Raw genomic sequence first — 24,146 nt, 5'->3', positions numbered from 1 at the left:
TGAAAAACTGGTTAACCAAAACTTAACCATGTGCAAAAAAATGAAATTAACCCCACTTTCTAACCTTGTTCAAGATGAATCAAAAACATGGAAATCACAAGAGTCAATTCAAGATGAGTCAAAAACATGGAAATCAGACCAGAAACCTTATAGCTCTTTGAAGAGGGCATAGGTCCAACACTGCAGCACATAGGCACAGGTAAAAACTTTCTCAACAAGACCCCAAAGGCACAAGAAAATAAAAGGCAGATCAATACGTGGGATTGCATTAAACTGAAGAGCTTCTGTACAGCAAAGAAAACAATCAAGAACCTCAACAGAGAGCTGACAGAATGAGAGAAAATTTTTGCCAACTATTCCTTCTACAAGGACTAGTATCTATATAGAGAGAACTCAAAAAATTCAGCACTAAGAAAAAAAATAACCCAATAAAAATAGGCAATGAACTAAATAGACACCTCATGAAGAAAGAAATTCAAATGGCCAATAAATGCATGAAAAAATGTTCAGCATCATTAGCAATCACTGAGATGCAAATCAAAACTACCCTGAGATTTCACCTAATTTCAACTAGAATGGCAATCATTCAAAACGCAAACAATAACAAATGCTGGCAAGGATATGGAGAAGTGAGAAATCTAAAATATTGTTGGTGGGACTGCAAATTAGTGCAACCACTTTGGAAAACGGTTTGGAGGATCCTCAGAAGAATGGGAACGAGCTTAGCATATGAGCCAGGAATACCACTTCTGGGTATCTACTCAAAAGAGTGAAAACCAAACTACCAAACTAATGCATATGTATCTATGTTCACAGCTGCACAATTCACAATTGCCAAACTATGGAACCAGCCAAGATGTCCATCAACACATGAATGGATTACAAAACTATGGGATATCTACATAATGAAATTTTACTCAGCCATAAATAAGAACAAAATTATGTCATTTACAGGGAAATGGATGGAACTGGAGAGCATTATGCTAAGTGAGATTATTCTGTCACAAAAAGTAAAAAATCAGATGCTCTCCCTATTATATGTAAGCTAGGGGGGAAATGGGTCATAGGAGGAACTCTAGACAAAGAAGGAGAAACTATAGATGAGTAAATAAGGCGACCTAACTGATGGAGATGAAAGGGCGGAAGAGGGAAGTTCCCTAATGTACATGATGTACGTTCACAAACATATGAAATCACTAAGCCAAATATGAGAAGGGAGAGGAGGGAATGAGGTAGGAATTGGGGAAGGGCTAAATGAGTGATATGTGTATGTATGCCTCTAACATCTTGTACCCCATTAAGATGTATGACTATAATGTATCAATAAATTTTTTTTCAAAAGTAACATATTTAAATGTACAAAAAAAATCAATGTGATTCTTCATAGACCTAGAAAAATCATTCATAAATTTTATATGGAGAAACAAAGTCCCAGAATAGCTAAAGAAGTCCTCAGCAATAGGAACCATTTAGGAGGCATCACAATTCCTGACTTCAAATTATAGTACAAAGTTATAGTAATTAAAAACAGCATGATATTGGCACAAAAACAGACACATAGACCAATGAAACAGAATAGAAGATACAAAAACAAGTCCACACACTTACAGCCAATTGATTTTTGACAAAGGTACCAAATATATATGTTAGAAAAAAAGACAGCCTTTTAAACAAATTGTGTTTGGAAAACTGGTTATCCATTTATTTAAAAAAATGGAATGAAATCCCTACCTTTCAACCTGTACAAAAATCAATGCAAGATGGATCAAAGATGTGGAAATTAAACCACAGACATTGAAGTTACTAGAAAAGGGCATAGGTCCAACTCTCCAACATAGAAGCACAGGTAGAAACTTCCTCAATGAGAACCCCAAAGCTCAGAAAATCAAAACAAGAATTAATGAATGTGATGGTTAAACTAAAAAGTTTCTGCCCATCAAAGGAAATTATCAACAAACTAAAGAGAGAGCCTACAGAATGGGAGAAGATCTTTGCCAGCTACTCTTCTGATAGAGAACTAATATCTAGAATATACAAAGTACTTAGAAGAATTAGCACTAAAAAACCCAAATAATAAAAATGGACAATTGAGCTAAACTGACACTTTACAAATGAAGAAATACAATCTCCAATAAATATATGAAAAAATGTTCAACATCATCAGCAATTAGAGTAATGCAAATCAAAATTACACTGAGATTCCATCTAACTCCAATGATAATGGCAATCATCAAGAAGTCAAATAACAAGAAATGCTGGTGAGGATGTGGGGAAATAGAAACTCTTATATATCCCATATCCAGGTAATAAAAGATATGTGATATCAGCAGAGGGAGAGAGATATAGACCAATGGAACAGATTAGAAATAACCTCATACAAGAACAGCCAACTAATTTTTACAAAAGTACAAAAGCCATTCAATGGAAAATAGTCTTTTTAATCAATGATACAGGGACATTTAAAAGTAAAACTTCACCCAAGTCTCATGCCCTATGAAATATTAACTCAAAATCAATCATAAACCAAAATGTAAAACATAAAATTACAAAACTTTTAAAACAAAGGAGAAATCTTTAAGATGTAAGACTTAGCAAGGACTTCTTAGACATGAAATCACAAGTATGATTCATAAAGGAAAGTAATTAATTAATGTTCATCAAAATGGAAAACTTCTGCTATGTCAAAAGGCCTAGGCATGGTGCATGCTTGTAATCCCAGTACTTGAGAGGCTGAGACAGGAGGATCTGGGTTTGAGGGTAGCTTCAGCTACTTAATGAGGCCCCCTACAACTTGGTGAGAACTTGTTTCAAAACAAAGAATAAAAAGTGGGGTTGGGGTATAGCTCAGAGGTAGAATGTCCCTGGGTTTCTTCCCCAGTACCATAAAAAATAAAGAAAATAAAAGAAGGTGAAAAGACAAGTTATAGCCTGGAAAGAAAATATTCACAAGCCACATTATCTGACAAAGGACACACGTCTAGGATATATTAAATAACTTTCAAAATCCATAGTAGAAAGAAAAAAAACAATACCTAAACAACAATTAGAGAAGAACAATTAGAGAAGGATATGAAGAAACATTTTACCCATGATTACAGATGGAAAGTAAACTCATGGAAATATGTTTATTATTCACCATTATTCACCAAAGGCATTACCCACCATTCATGAAGAAAGTCTCAAGCTAGGCATCAGAAAGGTAGGATTTTAAGCTAAGTGTGGATGCGTATGCTTATAATCCCAGTACTTGGGAGACTGAGACAGGAGGATGGAAGGTTTGTGGCCAGCCTCAGCTAGTGAGGTCCTCCACAACTTAGTGAGACTGTTTCAAAATAAAGAATAAAAAATAGGGCTGAGGGTGTAGCTTGGAGGTAGAATGCCCCTGGGTTCAATCACCAGTACTAAAAAAAAAGAAGTAAAGTAGGGTTTTACAGATTAATAAGAGAACTGTAAAACATAAGTTTAAGAGTTCCATTAGCTCCAAACAACATTCTTTGGCCTAATATGTTTTTAAAGTAAATTTAAAAATTTAATTTCTGAACGGTAATCCTAGTAGTAGCCCTACTCTATGTCAAATATATTTCCATTGTCCTAAAATATATGTATAATTGGGAAAATTTAAGCAGATTTAATTAGTAGGTACTACAATTTGAATGTGTGCCCTCAAAATTTATGTGTTGAAAACTTAACTGTCAAATTCATATATTAATAATAATTTGGAGGCTAAAACAAACTATAATCTAGAAAGAATAAAAAAATAAAGAATAAAAAATAGGATTGGGGTATAGCTTGGAGGTAGAATGCCTCTGGATTTCATCCCCAATACGACAAAAAGAAAAAGAAGAAAGAAGAAAAGGTGAAAAGACAAGTTATAGCCTGGGAAGAAAATATTTGCAAACCACATATCTCATAAAGGATTGATGCCTGTGATATACAATCAATTTTCGGGATTAGATGAAGGTATTGTCCAAAAAATGGTATTAAATGGCTTCATAAGAAGAGGAAGAGAGACCTGGCCAGCATGATGTCTATGTCACCCTGTGATGCCCTCAACCAGGCTATGATGCAGGAACAAAGCCTTCCCAGATGTGGAGCAGATGGCAGCACCATGCGCTGAGGCTTCGAGCCTTCTGAACCATGAGCCAAATAAAACCTCAATTTTTTTAATTTTAATTTTTTTGTGTGCTAGGGATTGCACCCAGAGGCATTCTACTTCTGTGCTATACCCCCAGACCTTTTTATTTTTTATTTTGAAACAGTCTTGCTAAATTGCTGAGGCTAGCCTCCAATCTATACCTCCTATCTCAGCCTCCCAAGTACTGGGATTAAAGGCATGCATCTCCATGCCCTGCTAAACCTCTGTTCTTTACAAATCACTCAAAACTCAGATATTTTTTCATAGTAACAGAAAATGGACTAATACACTGGATATTTGATGCTAATGAAGAGTCATTCTAAAAAATTTAGATGTGATACTAATTTTCTTAAAGTCCTTCTCTTTTAAAGATAAATACTAAAGTATTTACTAATTAAATGTTATTATATCTTAGATTTGCTTACAAAAAAAATCCATTGAAGGACAGAAGAAAATAGAAGATAGAAAAAACAAATCTGACATAACTTGATTACAGTTGAAGTTGGTGATAGATATATCCTGGCTCATTATATTATTCTATTTTTAAAGGTTCAAAATTCTCAAGATTAAAGTAAATTTGTATATGTATAAATTTATATATCGATATGTATGGTTCCATGTGTATAGGAAAACAAAATCTGAAAGTATACATATCAAGTTGTTAGTCATGGTTATTTCTGGAGTATAGAATTTGAGCCAAAGGAAAGGAAATTTCTGTTTTTGTTACTTGATACACTGAAATTTTTACAATGAACATACATGTTTTTAATTACAAAGTAAAATAAAAATTTAAGCAGACTATTCCTTTTTATAATCAATTCTTTTAATTAGTTGATTATAAAGAGAGTTTAAAATGTATCAACTTTAAGGAGTTTCAAACACTGCTTATAAATTTACAAAAAACAAATGCAACAGATATTATGAAGCAAAAATGGAGAATCGTGTGTGTGTGTGTGTGTGTGTGTGTGTGTGTGTGTGTGTGTGTGGTACTGGGGATTGAGCCCAGGGACTTTCTACCTCTAATCTACCCCTGCCCCAGATTTACATTTACTTCTTTAAGTCATCAGAATAGAGTTGGACAAATTACCTACTGAAAATATTAAACTCATCCAGAAGAATAAATTTACCTCCAGCTCAGTAAAATATATTTAACTTCTGCTCATAGCCACTAGGGCTCAGTCTCTTCTTTAAAATGTGAAATTAATGCATTTTAGGAAACAAAAGAATTACAAAACTTATCCTAAGTTGGTGCTGAATGAAACCATACTATTTCTGAGATCATCTGTGGTCTTACTTGAAACAAAAATCCAGAGAAATTTGTGAAAGAATGGGGAGGGAACTGATGAAGACATTTCTTCCTTTTTCTCCTTCCTCCCTCTTCTCCTTTTTTCTTCTTCTGGATTAAACCTGAGGACATTCTACCTCCAAGCTAAACTCCCAGCTACCCCATCCTTTGTTGTTGTTTTGAAACAGAATCTTGCTGGGTTGCTGAAAGTCTTGGTCTGTTGCAGGCTGATCTTGAACCCACAATCCTCCTGTTTCATCCTCCCAAGTACTAGAATCACAAGTGTGTTCCACCATGCCCTGCCAAAACATTTTTTCTATTGACTTTTATCCTGACATAATTGAGGGAAAATTTTTCAGTGATATTAAAAAGAAAATGATATTGGAATATTGCCCTAAAGATGGATTTAATTTTTAATCATTTTTAATTCCTTCTCCTAGGATGTTTTCCCAGATATTAATAGGTGAATGCATTGAGAAGAACTGAGCAGAACTGAGCCCCCATTGTACAGCAGTGGGTAAACTGAGGTATGGGACCTGAGGATCTCATGCGTATGGCTAGCTTCCTGTTTCCTTACTGAAAGGCAGCCTTTCAACATTCCCATTTTTAGATTTTTAAGGGACTAAAGTTAATCGGAATGCTTAGAGTATACTTTTGAATGTTCCAGTTTTGTCACCCAGCAGAGGTGAAACCTTTGGGTTTCACAATGACCCTCTCACATTGGCAGGCTGAGGTTGATCAAGTCTATCCGTTGTACTAACAATTTGTTCTGTAAAATTTGGCTTTCTCTTGAAGCAGCATTAAGAGAGAAGTAATTATGTTCCTCTTTCCATGCTTCTGATTAGCCAAAGAGAAGAGAAAGTCCACAGATACTTTCTCTATGAAGGGCTATACAAAGGAGGAAGCCCTCACTCCTCCGTCCCCCGAACTTCCTTCCCAGGGGAAGAGGCTGACCAGTCCTCACAGTAACTGGATCACACTCTGTTAGTGGGTCTGGCTGACTAACAGCACGGTCTTTTGCTTTCATGGCACATGGTGTCTCCTCTGATCTCTCACAGCAAAGCAGGGCCTGTCTCTGCAGGGTAGCCAGGCCTCTGTTCCCTGTCAGCAGAGGCCCTGGATGGGTGTGCTCTGCAGGTGTGCTGCCTTCCATTGGGATGGGTGGTAAGTGGCTGCAGCCGATAAATGGCCATCACCCAAAAGCCCTAACGACATCATCCCTCTGTCAATTTGTTTTTAGGCTTAGTCTATCCACCAGGGTCCTGGGTGAGAGGGAAGTAAAAAGATGCATGCATACTATCTCATCCCAAGCCCCCCAAAAAGCATCAGAACAGGCTCCAAATGCTGATATTGCCTACAGATAAATAAATAGTTCCAGTATGCAGAATCTATCTCTGTCTAGTTCAGGTTTGGTCCATAATCCTTAAAGACATAATCTCAAAGGCCATAATCCAGAATTTTGGAATTCCATAAAATCAAAATATCTTGTCTAAAATCTAAAAAGATTAAATACAGAAAATATGACTATGAAAAAATTAATTATTTACTAGATATTTATTTACTTTTTTGTGGTACTGGGGTTCCTGGAAGCCCTTCTACCTCTGGGATCCACACCCAGACCTATTTTATATTTTTATTTGAAAACAGAGTCTCTTAAGTCAGCCCGGTTGGCTTCGAACCTGTGCATTCCTCCTGTCTCCGCCTCCCAAGTGCAGGGATTACAAGCGTGCGCCACCATGCCTGGCTTATTTACATTTTTAAAGGATATTTATTTTAGAAGCATGGAAGAGCACTTCTTGGGCTACTTTATATAATAAAATAGGCAATAATACCAAACATATTTTTGCAAGCACAAACTTTCAGGTAATAATGGTAGCACTGTTATAACATTTATAAGCAGATTAGCTATATTCATGAAGAAATAGGTCAAAAACTGAGATGTATTAAATGTGTGTCAGTACAGTTGGTAATTGTTTGCAACCACGTTTTTCTTCTTAAAATTATTTTAATATACTTTTATTGTGCACTCAGCTTCTTTTTAACTGTAGTCATCTAAAATACCATGACAGCCAATCTAAGTCTGTTGACAAGATCAATCAAAGACTGCAATGGATACCACTGCATATGTAGTCACTCAAAGATTTGACATCTTGAGAAATTTTATCTTTCACAAGTACATATGTACGAAGGAGAATATCTCTTCACTTACTGAGGAAGTTCCAGTGTTCACACACTATACTTACAAACAAAGTGAGCACTGTGATAATGCACTTTCATAGGGTGGGTCAAATTTGCAAAAAAAAAAAAAAAAGATGTATAAAACAAACTGAAGCCAGGCATGGTACCGCACAATTGTAATCCTAGCGCTTGGGAGGCTGAGACAGGAGAATCCAACCAGTTTGAAGCTAGCCTTAGCTACTTAGTGAGGCTCTCAGCAACTTAGTGAGACCATGTTTCCAAATAAAGTATAAAATAGGTCTGAAAGTGAAGCCCAGAGGTAGAAAAGCCCCTGGATTCCACATGCAATAGCACCAATAAATAAATAAATAAATAAATAAATAAATAATAAATAAATAAAACAAATTGAAACTCTGTAACTGTCTTTATATGATTTATGCCTCCACAACTGAAAATGATGTGACTATGAAATACAATGTAGCAAAGTTTAAAATACTACTAATACTAATACTAATAATAAATGCTGACAATTTTAAATAGTGGGAAAATCTTCAGAAAAATGGGAACAAATCTACCATTTGATCCAGGAATACCACTTCTGGGTATCTACCCAAAAGAAAAGAAGCCAAACTACCAAACTAATGCATGTGTATCTATGTTCATAGCTGCACAATTGCCACTCTATGGAAACAGCCAAGATGTCCATCAACAGATTAATAGATTACAAAACTGTGGGAAATGTACACAATGGAATTTTACTCAGCCATTAAAAAACTCAATTACATCATTTTCAGGGAAATGGATGGAACTGGAAAACATTATGCTAAGTGAGATTAGTCAGTCACAAAAAATAAGAAATCAGATGCTTTCCCTAATAAAGCATGGTGCACGCTTGTAATCCCAGCATTTGAGAGGCTGAGACAGGAGGATCATGGGTTCATGGACAGCCTCAGCTACTTAGTGAAGCCATTTGAAACTCAGTGAGACCCTGTTTCAAAATAAAAAATAAAAAAAAAATTGGTCTGGGGTGTAGCTAGGAGGTAGAATGCCCTGGGTTCAATCTCAGCACCACAAAAATAAATAAATAAATAAATAAATAAATAAATAAATAAATAAATAAATAAATAAAATAGTGGGAAAATTATTTTTAAAAAAGAAAATTTAACAGATTTTCATCTGTTAAATATATTATTGGGATAAATTGTGGGCAATTGCACAAAGGTAGTCCACAAGAGCCCTTAAGTGTATTTTGAAGTCTTGCATTGCTATGAATAGCTGCCTCTCTCTCTCTCTCTCTCTCTCTCTCTCGCTCTCGCTCTCGCTCTCGTTCTCGCTCTCTCTCTCTCCTATCTCTCTCTTCCCACACCTCCCATGTGTGTGTGTGTGTGTGTGTGTGTGTGTGTGTGTGTGTGTGTTTTGCCTTACAGAATATGTTCATATTCATATTCTTTCTTTTTACATGTGTACTGGGGATTTAAGCCAGGGGCATTCTATCTTTGAGCTATAACCCCAATCCTTCTAATTTTTTTTTTGAAACAGGGTCTTTCTAAACCTTCAATCCTCCTGTCTTAGCCTCTCTAATACTGGGATTACAGGTGTGCACCACCATGCTGGATCGTATTTATTTTCTAAGTGGTGCTGCTCTTTTTAAAATTTTTGGAGACTTCCAGGAAGATGGCGACTGAGAAAAGCAGCGTTTATGAGTCCCGCTAACACTTGATCTCTATTGCCACAAAATCAGCACTTTTCATAGCCAGAAAACACTCTCAGCAGAGAAATAAAAACTGTAAATACAAGGGACAGAGAAAAAGAAGACTAGAAGAACAACCAGAGACCAGAAAAGAAACAAGCCTGCATTGCAGTGGTGGAATCCCGCCGGCGCCATCTGCCCTCACAGCACCAGGCTCCAGAGAAGAAAGGTAAACAAGGAGCTGAAGTGAGCAGCTGCAGATCATTTGAGTATAATTCAGCAGTTTTTTTTCAGCGCAAAGAACGTATAAAACTCCCAGTAGCCAAGCTCAACACACCCTCCAGGGACTCAGAACAGAGCTCAAAACCAGAAAAGAAATACACCAACCTCAAGGCCAAGGGTGTATCAGTGGCGCCATATTCCAAGTGGCAGCGGCAAATTCACCACACCCTAGAAAACTCCAGATCAGCACACTCAACAACTGAAAGTGAAACTGCGGCCCCTACAGGAGAAATCCAAGCACTGCACCCCAGGGACTTGCACAGCTTTGATAATCTCCCTGGGTCTGAGATTTTGTAGTCCAACCTAGAGAAGGAGTAGTGGTTGCAAAGATACCACACCCTAGTTGCAGCTCCCCATGGGAAAACACCCAGCCTGGCACCCCCATGGTCTCATGCAGCCTCGATTAACTCCCTGGGTCTGAGACTTAGTGATACAACCCAGTAAAGGAGTAGTGGTGACTGAGATTACCACAGACTCCAGATCCAGAGCATCCTAAGTGAAGTCATGGTGATGCAGGGAAGAACTGAGAGAAGGCACAAACTTCTGAAATCATGGGAATAACAATGGAGTAATGAGCACCCATAACTCCACAACATCAGAACCTGATAACACAGAAATACAGAGATCTCTAGAAGATCAAATAAAAAAATATAACTGTAGAAATAATACAGGACCTTCAAAAAGAATTTAGAGAGAGTTTAAAAGAAATAAAGGATGCAAACACTGAAGTAAAGGCATCAATTCAAAATATAAACAATGGATTAGACCACATGGAGAATAAAATCTTGCTCCTAGAAGATGATCACTCCAAAAATGAACGTATAGTTTATAATTAAGAAAAAAAATCAGACAGCAGGAATGTGACATTGAAGAAATATGGGCCCATTGTAAGAGAGCTTACCTAAAAATAATTGAAATAGAGGAAGGAAAAGAAGGTGAAACCAAAGGGATCAATAATCTCTTCAAGGAAGTAATAGCAGAAAATTTTCCAAATATAGAGCAAGAGGTCAAAACACAGGTCCAGGAAACTTATAGAACTCCCTTTAGACAGGATCAGAGAAGAGGTTCCCCATGCCACATAATTGTCAAAATGACCAATGTGGAAGCCAAGGAGAGAATCCTAAAGGCAACAAAAACAAAAGGCCAAGTGACATTCAGAGGCAAACCAATTAGAATCACTCCAGACTTCCCAAACCGAGTCATGAAAGCAAGAAGGACTTGGAGTAACATACTCAAAACTCTGAAAGAGAACAACTTCCAGCCAAAAATTTCCTACCCAGCACAACTATCTATCAAATTAGATGGGGAAATAAGAAGCTTCCATGACAAACAGAAACTGAAGGAATTTATTTCTTCAAAACCAGTGCTAGAGAAAATACTCAAAGATTTTCCATTCAGCAGACAACTAAGCAAAGAAGAATAAACAGTATTTCAAACAGAAATAAAATCTTAACATGTTAGGAATTAAAAATTATCTCTCTATAATCACACTGAATGTAAATGGCATCAATTCCCCAATACAAAGACATAAAGTGGCAAAATGGATTAAAAACCTGAATCCATCCATCTGCTGCTTACAAAAAATACTTGACAAGTAAAGATAGGAACAAACTCAAGGTAAAGGGCTAGAGCAAGGTAATCCATGCTAATGGAACTTGAAGGGAAGCAGGAGTAGATATCAAACAAATTATACTTCAAACCCAAACTTATTAGAAGAGGCAAAGAAGGTCATATTTTACTTGTAAAAGGAATAATCCAGTGAGAGGAAATAACAATAATCAACTTCTATGCCCCTAACATAGGCGCAGCTACTTTCATAAAACAAACTCTTTGTGATGTGAAGTCACACATAAATCCCAATACAATAATACTGGGAGACTTCAACACACCTCTCACTATATTAGACTGATCTTCCAGACAAAAGGTCAGTAAAGATGCCTCAGAACTAAAGAACACCATTAACCAAATGGACCTGTTGGACACATATAGAATATTTCACCCAACTACAGCAGAGTTTACATTTTTCTCAGCTGCTCATGGAACCTTCTCCAAAATAGATCACATCCTGGGACACAAAATGAGCACTAGCAAGTTTTAAAAATGTTACATACTTCCCTGTGTCGTTTCAGACCATAATGGAATGAAACTAGAAATCAACTATAAGAAGACCCAGAGAAACAACATAAACATGTGGAGACTGAACATAACACTTCTGAATGAAGAATTCATCATAGAAGATATAAGAGGTGAAATCAAGAAATTTTTAGAAACAAATGAAAATAAAGATACAACATATCAAAGCCTCTGGGACACTTTGAAGGCAGTATTAAGAGGAAAATTTATAGCACTGAGTGCTCACATAAGAAAAACAGAAAATCTGCAAATAAATAACCTAACAAAACACCTCACAGCCCATGAAAAGCAGGAACAATCGAACCCCAAAGCCAGTAGAAGACAGGAAATTATTAAAATTAGAGCAGAAATTAATGAAGTAGAGAATACAAAAAATACAGAAAGTCAACATAACCAAAAGCTGGTTTCTTCGAAAAAATTAACAAGATAGATAAACCACTAGCCAACCTAACTAAAAAAAAAGAGAGAATTAACCTAAATTATGAAGATGACAGATGAAAAAGGTGACATTACTACTGACAGTGCAGAAATCCAGAAGATGATCGGAAACTACTTGGAAAAACTATACTCCAACAAAATGAAAAATCTGGAGGAAACTGACAATTTCTAGATAAATACAACATTCCTAAAGTGTGTCAAGAAGATATAGAACACTTAAACCAACCAATAACAAAGAGATTAAAACAGCAATAAAGAGCTTACCATCAAAGATAAGCCCAAGACCAGATGGTTTTCCAAGTGAATTCTATAAAACCTTTATAGAAGAGTTAACCCCAATACTCCTCCAACTATTTTATGAAATAGAAAAAAGTGGGACTCTAACAAATACATTCTATGAAACCAACATCACACTAATACCCAAACTGAATAAGGACAGTTAAAGAAAAGAAAACTACAGGCCTATATCTATGATAAACTTGGATGAAAAACTATTTAAAAAAAATACTAGCAACATGCATTCAAAACCACATCAAGAAAATCATACACCATGACCAGGTAGGGTTCATCCCAGGTATGCAAGGCTGGTTCAATATACAAAAATCAATCCATGTAATTCATCATATAAACAGAATCAAAGACAAAATTCGCATGATCATTTCAATAGATATTGATAAAGCATTTGATAACATCCAATATCCATTTATGTTAAAAAACACTGAAGAGAATTGGAATAGAAGGAACATATCTTGACATCCTAAAGGCAATCTACAATAAGTCCACTGCCAACATCATATTAAATGTGGAAAAACTTCAAGAATTCCCCCTAAAAACAGGAACAAGACAAGAATGTCCATTATCATCACTTCTCTTCAATATAGTACTAGAGACTCTAGCCAGAGCAATAAGGCAAGAAAAGGAAATCAAAGGAGTACAAATAGGAAAAGAAGAACTCAAGCTTCCACTATTTGCAGATGATATGATACTATATTTAGAAAACCCAACAAATTCAACCAAAAGGCTCATAGAACTGATCAACAAATTCAGCAAAGTGTCTGGATAAAAAATCAATCTTAAAAAATCAGAAACTTTTCTGTACACCAACCATAAATTCACTGAAAAAGAAATTCAGAAAACACTTCCACTCAGGATCTACCACAAAAAAATAAAATACTTAGGAATGAACTTAACCAAGGAGGTAAAAGATCTCTACAAAGAAAATTATAAAACATTGAAAAAAGAAATCAAAGAAGATCTTAGAAGTTGGAAAGATCTTCCATGTTCATAGACTGGCAGAATAAATATTAAAATGGCCATCTTTCCAAAAGTGATCTACAGATTCAATGCAATGCCCATTAAACTACCAAGATCATTCCTCACAGACATAGAAAAATCAGTCCTTAAATTTATTTGGAATAACAAAAAGCCAAGAATAGCCAAAGTAGTTCTCAGCAACAAAAACCATGTAGGAGGAATCACAATACCTGACTGTAAACTATACTACAAAGCCATTGTAATAAACACAGCATGGTACTGGCACAAAAACAGATACATAGACCAATGGAGCAGAATAGAAGACTCAGAAACAAGCTCACACACTTTCAGGCAATTGATTTTTGACAAAGGAAACTGTCAAGAACCTCAATCGAAAGCCAACAGAATGGGAGAAGATAACAGTATGGAGAATCCTCAGAAAATTGGGAACAAATCTACCATTTGATCCAGCAATACCACATCTGGGTATCTACCCAAAAGAAAAGAAGCCAAACTACCAAACTAATGCATGTGTATCTATGTTCATAGCTGCACAATTCACTATAACCAAACTATGGAAACAGCCAAGATGTCCATCAACAGATGAATGGATTATAAAACTGTGGGATATGTACACAATGGAATTTTACTCAGCTATTAAAAAAAACTCAATTACATCATTTTCAGGGAAATGGATGGAACTGGAGGACACTATGCTAAGTGAGATTAGTCAGTCACAAAAAATAAGAAATCAGATGCTTTCCCTAATATGTGAAAGCTAAGGAGAAATGGGTCATAGAAGGAACTCTAGATGAAAAAGGAAATCCTATAGAGGAGCAAACAAGACAACCTAAATGAGGGGATGGGAGGGGAGAAGAAGGAAATTCTCTAAAACACACAATGTACTTAAAGATATCAAAGTCAACCACTAAGCCAAACAAGGAAAGGAGGGATGGGGAGGGAATGGGGTGGGAATTGGGTAGGGGTTAAATTGGTGATATGTACATGTATGTCCACACAAGTTTTTACCCCAATATGATGTATGAATATAATGCACCAATAAAAAATTTTAAAAATGAAAGAAAATAAAATTTTGTATGATTTGATACATATACCAACATGAACATTCTCTGTTAAATTTTCCCATCTTCTGTTCCATGCTCTATATTGTTTTGTGTACATAAACATCCATTCCATGCACTCATATACAAATCAGAGATTTGACAGATTGAGTAGCAACACCACACCGCTGCCTAATTCTCTTATTATCCTATCATGCACATAATATTTTTCAAGCCAGTCAGTAACTACGTGGGCTTCTTTAGGCAAACACAGCTTTAATTTTTTAGGAGTCCTGAAATTTCATCAGTTGGATGGGATGCCAGTGAAGATAAATAAAAAAAATTTCAAAGTGAGGTATTCGTTCTTGCTGATCATGGCCAATCCCTTCCCCAGAACTTAGCTTTATACCCCTCTTAGATGACCTTTATTTTTTCCCCTATGGGAAATGTGGCTCAGGGGATTTTGATCTTTCAGGATTTCAACATTTGAACTTGTGTCATTTGGGGATTATGATTATCACTGGCCCAGTTGTGACGTTACACGTAGAGATTCACGTATGAAACTATTAGGGCTTTCTTCTAACACAGCAAGCACCTTCCTTTCCCTGGGTGATGTGTGTACATAAGTGCCTGCTCTTTAGTTTTCCTTCAAAGGGAGGAGGAAAAGTTACTGATGTGGGTATAGCTTTAAGATTTTAAAGCATAATTGCATGAGGAAAGACTTTTAAAGGAAGGATTTATGTGCTTTCAGTTTATCTCTTTGTCTCCTGCCAGAATAACAACCTCTATGAAGAAAGCACTGCAGTGTCCCATACTCAAGATTTCCAGATTTAATGGGGAGAAAACCTGAAATCCCAGATAAATTTGAATTTCGCATTAAAAATAATTTTGGGTATAAGTGTATCCCATGCATTATTTGGGAGACATACTTGTTTTGTAGGACATATTTACACCAGACCAGCAGTGACTTGCTTTTGGAAATAATGGCCACTTCTTCATGTTCCAGTGCTGGGCTGGGAGTGTTCTTTACTAATAACTTGATATTTTATTAGTCTAATAATATAAATTCTAATAAGAACCTAAATAACAAGGCCTAAATGCTAATGAGAAACTAAAAGTTAAAGTTTGATGGAATTGGCTAAGAATCTCCAGTCTGCTCTAGGGAGGTATTTCATGCAAAGTCAAAGAAGGAGTGACTTTTATTTTGTCTTAAGATGAAGTTGATAAAGGTTGACATGCTCTTCAGAGAGAAATATTCTTTTTCTTCCATCCAAAATAGAGTGTTTAACAAAGGCATCACACTCAGAGCAAGATTAAGAAGAGTGAAAGTGGCAGTGGTACAATAATTGATGATGGCTTGACCTGCACCTGCTGATGCCATAAACCTCTCACATCCTGGGTCAAGTTCATTTGGCAGGGAGCATCTTTCATGTCCAGTGTTAAGAGTGGCTCAGCAACCAGAGAAATTCTTTTTGCACTGATGTTTACCACAACATGGGTTCATCAATAAATATTAGGTGGCAACAGATCAATTTCTATGTTGTACATTGGGCAGAGATGAGACTAATAAAGAGAACTCTGAGGAGAGGCTGTCAGAGCTGGGTTCTACTCTGGGTTCTGTCACCAGTGACCAGTATGAAGTACAATGAATTTCCTGGGGTTTCTGTTTCCTCAAGTATAAAGGGTAAGTTGTTGAGAACTTCAAATGAGATAATAAATGAGCCAGTATTTTGGAAATACTGAAGATCTAACAACCAAGTCTCCATTATTATATTACACTATGTTATGCATTTTACTTGCATTTGTGTGATCCACAGTGCTTTATCCCTGGTATAAACTCAATTTTTAAAAATTAATTAAAATAAGTATGCTTAACAAACATGGTCAGAAAACAGATTGATTTAGTGAGTGCCAGTGGATCAACTGTAAGGATATATGCACTCATATATCCTTAATCTGGAAAAGAAAGTGGACAGTCCTGTCCGTGCTTAGTCTGATGCACAAGATACAGCCTAAAACATGATATATCAGAATCATATAATCTCAGATATGTTGCACAAGAATTATTAAAATGTCAAATTATTAGTGAAGGACACTCACAGCCCAATATTAGGGCTTGAATGAAGTAGTCAATATTTTCAAAATATTATTGAGTGGATCTGACTGGAACCACAAAAAATTTCATGTGGTTCTTAAAGATTTCTGTATGTAGCCGGGCTTGGTGGTGCACGCTTGTAATCCCAGCATTCGGGAGGCTGAGACCAGAGGATCGCGGTTCGTGGACAGCCTCAGCTACTTAGTGAGGCCCTCTGCAACTCAGTGAGACCTGGTTTCAAACTAAAGAATAAAAAATGGGGCAGGGGGTATAGCTCGGAGGTCGAATGCTCCTCGGTTCCATCCCCAGACCCGTAAAAAAAAAAAAAAAAAAAAAAGGATTTCTGTACGTAAAATAACATTTTATTTGAAGCTTCTATCAAGTGGATTTTAAGTAATAACTGTGATCTATTGGATCTAGCCATAAATTATGTCTGTGCCTCCCCTAGGATCCTATTAGTTTATAGTTAGAAAGAAAAACAGTGGAATTTGCTGTTGTCTCACATACAGCATTGTCTGAGGACAATAAACACAGATGATAAATAGTAAATGCAATTTGATTTGTCTCTACAAACTTTCTCATCAACTAAGATTGTTCACCCCCTAAACAGGTTACATTTATAAGCTAATATTCTAAAGATAAGCCATCTAAATTCACTTATTTATGAAGGGGTTACTTTTTAAATGCCACCCAGTTTGATCTAAGAGTTACTGTCATTTTATTTTTTCATTTCTCTTAAAAAATCCAACCTTTATCTTCCTTGTTGTTTTTATATGGCCTTTTGTTTTGATAGAAAAGATTAAATGCCATATTTAATCTTAAATCAATATTTTCTGAGACTGCGTTGCAGACAGATCTGTATTGGGACTTGTAGTACAGTATATAACCATAGGACATCCCTCCAATTATGCATCTCTGAAAATAATTTATCACAACCATGACTATAATAACAATTTTATTAGTGTCAGTGAATATTACACATCAAAATCTAACAATTTTATTAACCAAGCCAAGATTGAATGTTATTAAAAAATTGATGAAGATATTAGTCGTGATTGGAACTGGTAGAAATGTCAAATCTCTGGTTCACATTGGTCTTCATGTAAGTGTACAGAAGTCAAATATTTTGGTCATTATAACTATTTCTCTAGCATCGAAGGACATTGTATGATATTCTTCATATTTATTTTAGGAGTAAGATAGACCAGGAAGTTTAAGAGAACAGCATTGATCAGCAGGTTTTAAAAAAATTCTCAAGTAGCCTGGCTTCAGAGGAAATTGCCCAGCCTGGTTCATGAATATCATCATATTCTTCTTCTTTTTTTTTTTTTTTGCAACACAAGTCAATCTTTATTGAAAACTGCAGTATTAATACATAACAATTCTTGTTACAATAAACGTGCTTTTAAGAATTTTAAATCTGAGCTTATCTACTCATCAGATTGCATAAAAAAATTAAAATAGTATGAATTTACACCTAATTGAACTGGCTCAGGATGGACGATCCATTCCTTTGTATTGACACATATGTTTGATGCAGAGGCGAGGGATGCCTTTAACACTGGAAGACAACGCTGATAAGCTTAAAAAAAGTACCAAGAAAATGGTGTAAAAAACTACTTAAAAATCATTAAAAAGAAAACAAAGGACAGTTTCCTATTCAGTCACAGCCCATGAAGCTCCCTGGGGCCTCTCCTCTGAGTGGCTGTCATAGCAACCCCACCTAGAGCACAGTCCCAGATCTGGCCTGTCTATAGTCTTTTCTAGTGCCTACTATGCACCAAGGCCCATGGTACCACCCTATCCAGGGACACCCCACCTGCAGCTTTCTGGGGCTCCCTGGACAGAGATGCCACCCCTTCCTTCTACTGGTCCCAAGTGACTAAACTTTATTTAACTCTATGGACTAAAAAGAGGTTGTCCCACAGGTTTTCACGTGAATGGGGAGTGGGAGGAAGACAATCCTCTGAAACACCAACTCTGCAGTTTCTACCGAGGCCACTCCCTCTCCCTCAGGCTGCAGTACACTCTGGTCTGCCCCTTCAACTTAGGCTGAGCAATAACCAGCTCCGAGCACACACTCCTGGGAATGTGCTAGTCAGGAGAGCACTCCTCTAAGCAAACCACACTGCTAAACCTTGGAGAACCCCCTAGAAAGCACCAGAGAAGGGCCAGTGGCTGTCCTGCCTGCCGCTGAACCCACGGGAGGCCCTGTGCTGGGCAGGCAGTGCCAGCTGCCAGAGGAGAGGAGGTGGCCCAGCTGGTCAGAGTAATACTGTTTCCAAATGTTCAAAAGAAACTGGTGAAACATGGACTTCTTCTGTAAGGCAGCCCCAATATTTACATGGCCAGTGTATGGCAGTATTCACCAGCATCCATTGGCACACTCAGCAAAGCCCATGAGGGGACCACACATTCAAAAAAGACTATACTTCCTCTCATTATTGGTACGACCCCAAGAAACAGGCAAATGATTTCCTAAGCCTTCTGTTACAGCAGGATGGCGCCACCAGATGGAGCAAGGCACAGAGTGCCTAGCTTGGGACAGGCAGAACAATGGACACTTATAGCCAGGTGCCTAGCCCAGTACTGAGTACATCTCACCCTCCTGAAAATACTGCATTTGCATATCACTCAAGAAACAGTGTCGTCAAAACAGCAAGCAACGGGTAGGTCTAGTAATCATGCCCTATGGATGTTCTTGAAAGAGTGACCACAGGGAATAATGCAAGTTCTGGAAACGTTTCTGTGTCTGTGACACCAGGACTGGCCCTGGTCCTGAGGGTGGCCTCACCTCTCAAGAGTCACTCCACACCCATCCCTGATGGGCTCCAGCCCACACCCAAGCTCGCTTCCCACGAGCAGAGAGTATCAGTAGCTGCATGGTTGATGAACACACCTCCTAAGCCTCAGGGAAGAAGGTAGAAAAGACACACTTTAGAACAGCCATAAAGATATCTATGTTGATGGGAATTAGGTCCTTTGTTTGCCTCTCTCAAAAAGAATAATCCAGCTGAAGGGCTCTCAAATCAGGAATGTCAAACACACACAAAGTAAAATTTCAGGAAATGTTCTACAACATGTTTGGGATACCCAATCAATGCAGTTCTATGACAGTACTGACCCAAGTTCTAGTCCTTAATTAATTTCACCAGAAATGAATGCCCTAAAAAAAATCACAGCCTATGACAGTGTTGTTACTACTCATAAATCCAGATTCTTATCAGATAGGTTGTCATCAGAATTGATAGCTGATACCCTCATAGCTTCAAAACTGAAGAGTTCTCACAGATTTGTTATATAATGCAGAAGTATCTGATATCTCTCAATTCAACTTCACAAAAATAGAAAAAAAAATTAAAGTTTATGAAACTGATGCACATGAGGAAGGGATGCAATCCACTTTCTCTTAAAAACACTGTTTACCTCAGCACTTGAGAAAATGCTCACCCTTCGTGCTGGCCTCACCCAACTGGGGACAGGGACAGCCCTTGAGCACGGATGACTCCATGGCTCATAGGCACCGGGGTGTGCATACTTTCATTTTTGTGTGGGATGCTTTTAAAGCATACATTAAAATCATGAGTATGTTCTACTAATCTATGGTCAATCGACTGGGAAAACTGCATTCTCTGTCACTCGGTTAAGTTCTTGGAGCCCTTGGAACTCAATGATATTGCAAATCACCCACTACACAGATGGAATTACAGAGACTTGTGGAAATGGACATAAACTGTGTTTATGGGTAAATCAATCTCTCTCTCTCTCTCTCTCTCTCTCTCTCTCACGCACACGCACACAGACAGGTTAAGTGCTCACGAAATGATTTAAAGTACTTATCAGTAAACATTCTATGTTAACAGACATTAGGAATAAGGAATTTCCTGCTTACAATGATCCATGCAAAAATATTCCTAAACTTCTTTTAAAATGTGAAAACCAAAATTATGCAGATACTAACTATAAAAAAATAAGTTTACCAAAGGCTCAGTGGTCAGGTGACCCACCTATCAGCCAGGCTGAACGCTAACAGAATGGCCCCCTTCCCAGGGCCACAGCCCTGACCTAGCTGCCAGAGAGAGGAGTAGCAGAGAATCCCCTTCCAACCAACGTCCATAGCACTCCAAACAAAAGTGGGGTGGGGAAGATGCAACTCCACACCCCTGATAAGACACCTGAAGGAAAGACGTCTTTATGCCCCACCCCACCAACCTCACTGAGAATGAACACACGCTCCTGTAGGTGTGAATTGGGCGCATTTAGGAAATAAAAAAAAAAAAACCCAAAACCTTCCTCTTGATTTCCTATGTACAATATTCAGATTTTAAACTAAAAATCTTTCCCATAATAGATTCTGGCAGGCAAAGCATCTGCTGTACCTATCTGCACTCGCTTGGTGCTGGACTCCAACTGCAAGAAGCGGTGGCAGAAGAGGCTCATAGACCCCACATCAGCCTTTCTCCCTCTGCCAAGCTCTAGGGTCCCTTCCAGCCAGCCACAGAGGACAAGTCACCATGAGGTGGACCACCCCGACAAGCTATACTGCTAGACACCTGCTGCCTTGGCTCTCTCTACAGAAACATGAGGAATTTTAAATAAATTTTTGTTCCCTTTTAGTCACTTTTAAATATACAACTGTCTCCATAACATACAACTGAAATCTTTGCCTTTCTTTGGGGTCACGGGCACAGCAATGCCTAAGTGATTTCAGCTGACTCAAACATCTCCTGGGGAAAAAAATGGAATGACTTTCTAACTAATAAAGCAGAGGACAATACCTCACAAACTGTGGCTGTTTCACATCTCTTTCATCCCAGGAAAATAACGTAGTTCTACAGAGGACATTTTAGATGAAGATATACAAAACATCATCCCTTCCTGTTAAGAGATGTGTGATTATAATTTAGACGGCAGACAAAATTGTTTTGCTGATATGCAGACCACCCCTCAACCCTAACTGTACGGGCTGCACAGCTCTCACCTTCCATGGTGGTCTTTAAGCATGTTCCTGTTCCCCTGACTCTACCAAGCCTAACAGAAAGAAAGGGATGCCCACAGCTTCCAAACCACTGTGGCCTCCCTACTTTCTCTCCCCATCCCTATAGTTCTCTGTGCAGTCAGTGCCAAAGAAACAGGTTGCTGCAAACTAAAAAGTTTACATCCCTAACAGGAAACCCACATCAACCCCAAAGGGCTGAAGAATCATCTAAGGTATTTCAGATGCTCTATGAACAAATTCACTGTAACACTTACAACTTGAAGACTTTGCATACATCACACAGTGCATTAGTGGTAACAGTTGTAAAATATGTTTCCATTCCTTTGGATTTTGCATATGATGGTTTTGCATCAGTCACTGCAGGTAGATTGAGCAAGCTTTGTTTTTGTGTTTGTTTTTTTTAAAACATGCATTCAACTAGATATGATTCAGAATAGATTATTAATACTCCCTTTTTATCGTTACAGTTAGCTAAAAAATTGCCAGGCAGTCCACAAAACAGGATATGCTTTAAGACCAACCCAGAGTTAGCTGGAGACCAACGATGCTGGGACCTGCTGGGCCGGGACATAGTCGTGTTTAGCTAAGTGTTGAGAGCATTAAGAAGAAAGTCCTGGTTGGAGGCACAAGGCCTGCAGCACCAGCTGTGGAACCTCAATGATGTGACTGCACAGCTCCATCCTCAAACATTTATTTGCAGGGTGATCACCACTGAGGGGGCACATAGCTGTAGGTGGGTGTTCCCGGGGCCCGGTATGTGGGCACAGTGACTGGGTGAGGGGCGACAGGAGTTGGGGAGTGGGCAGTCAGCAGTGGGAGTGCTGACATGGCCATAGTGGTCCCAGCAACCATGCCCATGGTGACCCCATTGCCTCTAGGAGGAGGTAAGGGAGCAGGGTACACCGTCGCCGGCATGCCATTGGGCTGCACCACTGTTGTGTGGTGGATGACATGAGGGGGTGCTGCATACAGTGGCTGGGTGTAGTATGTGCCTTGCTGTGCATATGGACTCTGCTGGGGGTAGGCACTTCGCACGGGGTACACGGCAGTCTGGTAGGGGTTGGGGGAAGAGGAGTATGGTGGCACAGCCCCACTGGTAGGGGAACAGGACACTTTGTAAGGTGTGCCGGGAGTATAACCTGTTTGGAAGGTAGGATTCGCTCCAGGGTACATGTTGGGAGAATAGGCAGGAGCTGCTGCAGCATAGCCCATGGGGAAGCCAGCTGGATAACCAATTCCTTTGGCATTTGCATATGGGACCCCAGAAGATCCAGGGCTATAAACAGGATTCATGATTTCAAAAACGCACCGCGCGACGGCCTGGGCCTGGGCGACCAGCGCTCGGCGGCCCGGGGCGGACCGGCCGGGGGCGAGGTGAGGGCGAGCGCCGCGGAGGCCTGCTCCGACGCGGACTGGACCGCCCGGCGCGTCTCGGCCGCTGCCCAGGCGCCCCGCTCGGCTCTCGGCCCGGCCCGCCTCTCCGCAGCCCGCGCTCCCCCCTCATCATATTCTTCTCGATAAAAGAGTGCAAATAACAGTTTGTCTACTTAATATAAGTTTATATACTTGAAATATTATCTACATATTCTCATACTTTCAGAGAAAAATCAGAAATGTCTTCACGGTAATCCCCCACTGTAAAAAGAGTAAAAAGGAGCCTTACTTTCTACAACTTTACTAAGAATGGTATTGAGGAGGAAGAGTTACCAAGCAAGTACCTCTCAAATCCTGAAAAACAATACTTTGTGTATATGTGGGGGAGAGAGAGGGGATTCTGAAGATTAAAACCAGGGGCCTTGTCTTTCTGGGATACACCCCCAGCCCTTTTTATTTTTGTTTTTAAACAGTGTCTCACTAAATTCTGAGGCCTCCAATCTGTGATCTTCCTGTCTCAGCCTCCCAAGTACTAGGATTACAGGTAAGTGCCACCGCACCCAGCTAATCCAGTTTGCTAATCAGTGTTCTTTTCCAGAATAGACAGCCGTCTAACCAGCTCTCCAGACTTATAGGACCACTGTGGCTGTTGCAAAGCCAGATGCAGAGTGGAACCAGACAAAACTGATTTCAACCATAAAGGATACCTTGTAGACCTTCTATTCACTCCAGATTCACTATCCCCTTCTTCTAATACAAACCCTTGACAAAATCCCTACCCTCCAGTGCTATCCAGTCTGGTCCTCTCTGACCCTGGTTGAAACAGGCATATCTAAAGATGGAAAGAGAACAACCCCTCATTTCAGGTGCAGATACAGCCCCATTTACAAGAAAAATGCATACCCAATCACCCTAATTCTTAATTAAAATTCACCTCTCTCTCCCCGTACCTTTTTTTTTTTTTTTTTTTTTTAGGTACTGGGGATGGAACCCAGGAGCATTCTACCTCTGAGCTACACCCCTAGCCCTATTTGTTTTTATTCTTTTTATTTTGAAACAAGGTCTCACTGAGTTGCAAAGGGCCTCACTAAGTAGCTGAGGCTGTCTAGGAACCATGATCCCCGTACTCTTAAAAAGGATCCTTGTTCTTGGAGAAACCAATTTGAGAGTTATTTCACCCAATTTCCCTTTCTTCTATACCCAAAGAATAATAAACTTTCCT

At 38.6% G+C, this 24,146-nt stretch overlaps 1 protein-coding gene across 1 annotated transcript; it reads right to left on the bottom strand.

Moving 5' to 3' along the window:
• Positions 1-22,255: 22,255 nt before the first annotated feature.
• Positions 22,256-22,843, bottom strand: LOC308270410 (myelin-associated neurite-outgrowth inhibitor-like; the record flags this gene model as incomplete). Its single annotated transcript, XM_080706290.1, has 1 exon — positions 22,256-22,843. One exon carries the CDS (start codon positions 22,841-22,843, stop codon positions 22,256-22,258), a length of 588 nt encoding a protein of 195 aa, XP_080562416.1.
• Between the last annotated feature and the right edge of the window lie 1,303 nt (positions 22,844-24,146).

Source organism: Muscardinus avellanarius (assembly GCF_963383645.1).
Source record: "Muscardinus avellanarius genome assembly, chromosome: 11".
Taxonomy (NCBI): Eukaryota; Metazoa; Chordata; class Mammalia; order Rodentia; family Gliridae; genus Muscardinus; species Muscardinus avellanarius.
Note: the sequence above shows the minus strand (reverse complement) of the source record. Positions and strands in the feature narration are given on the sequence as shown.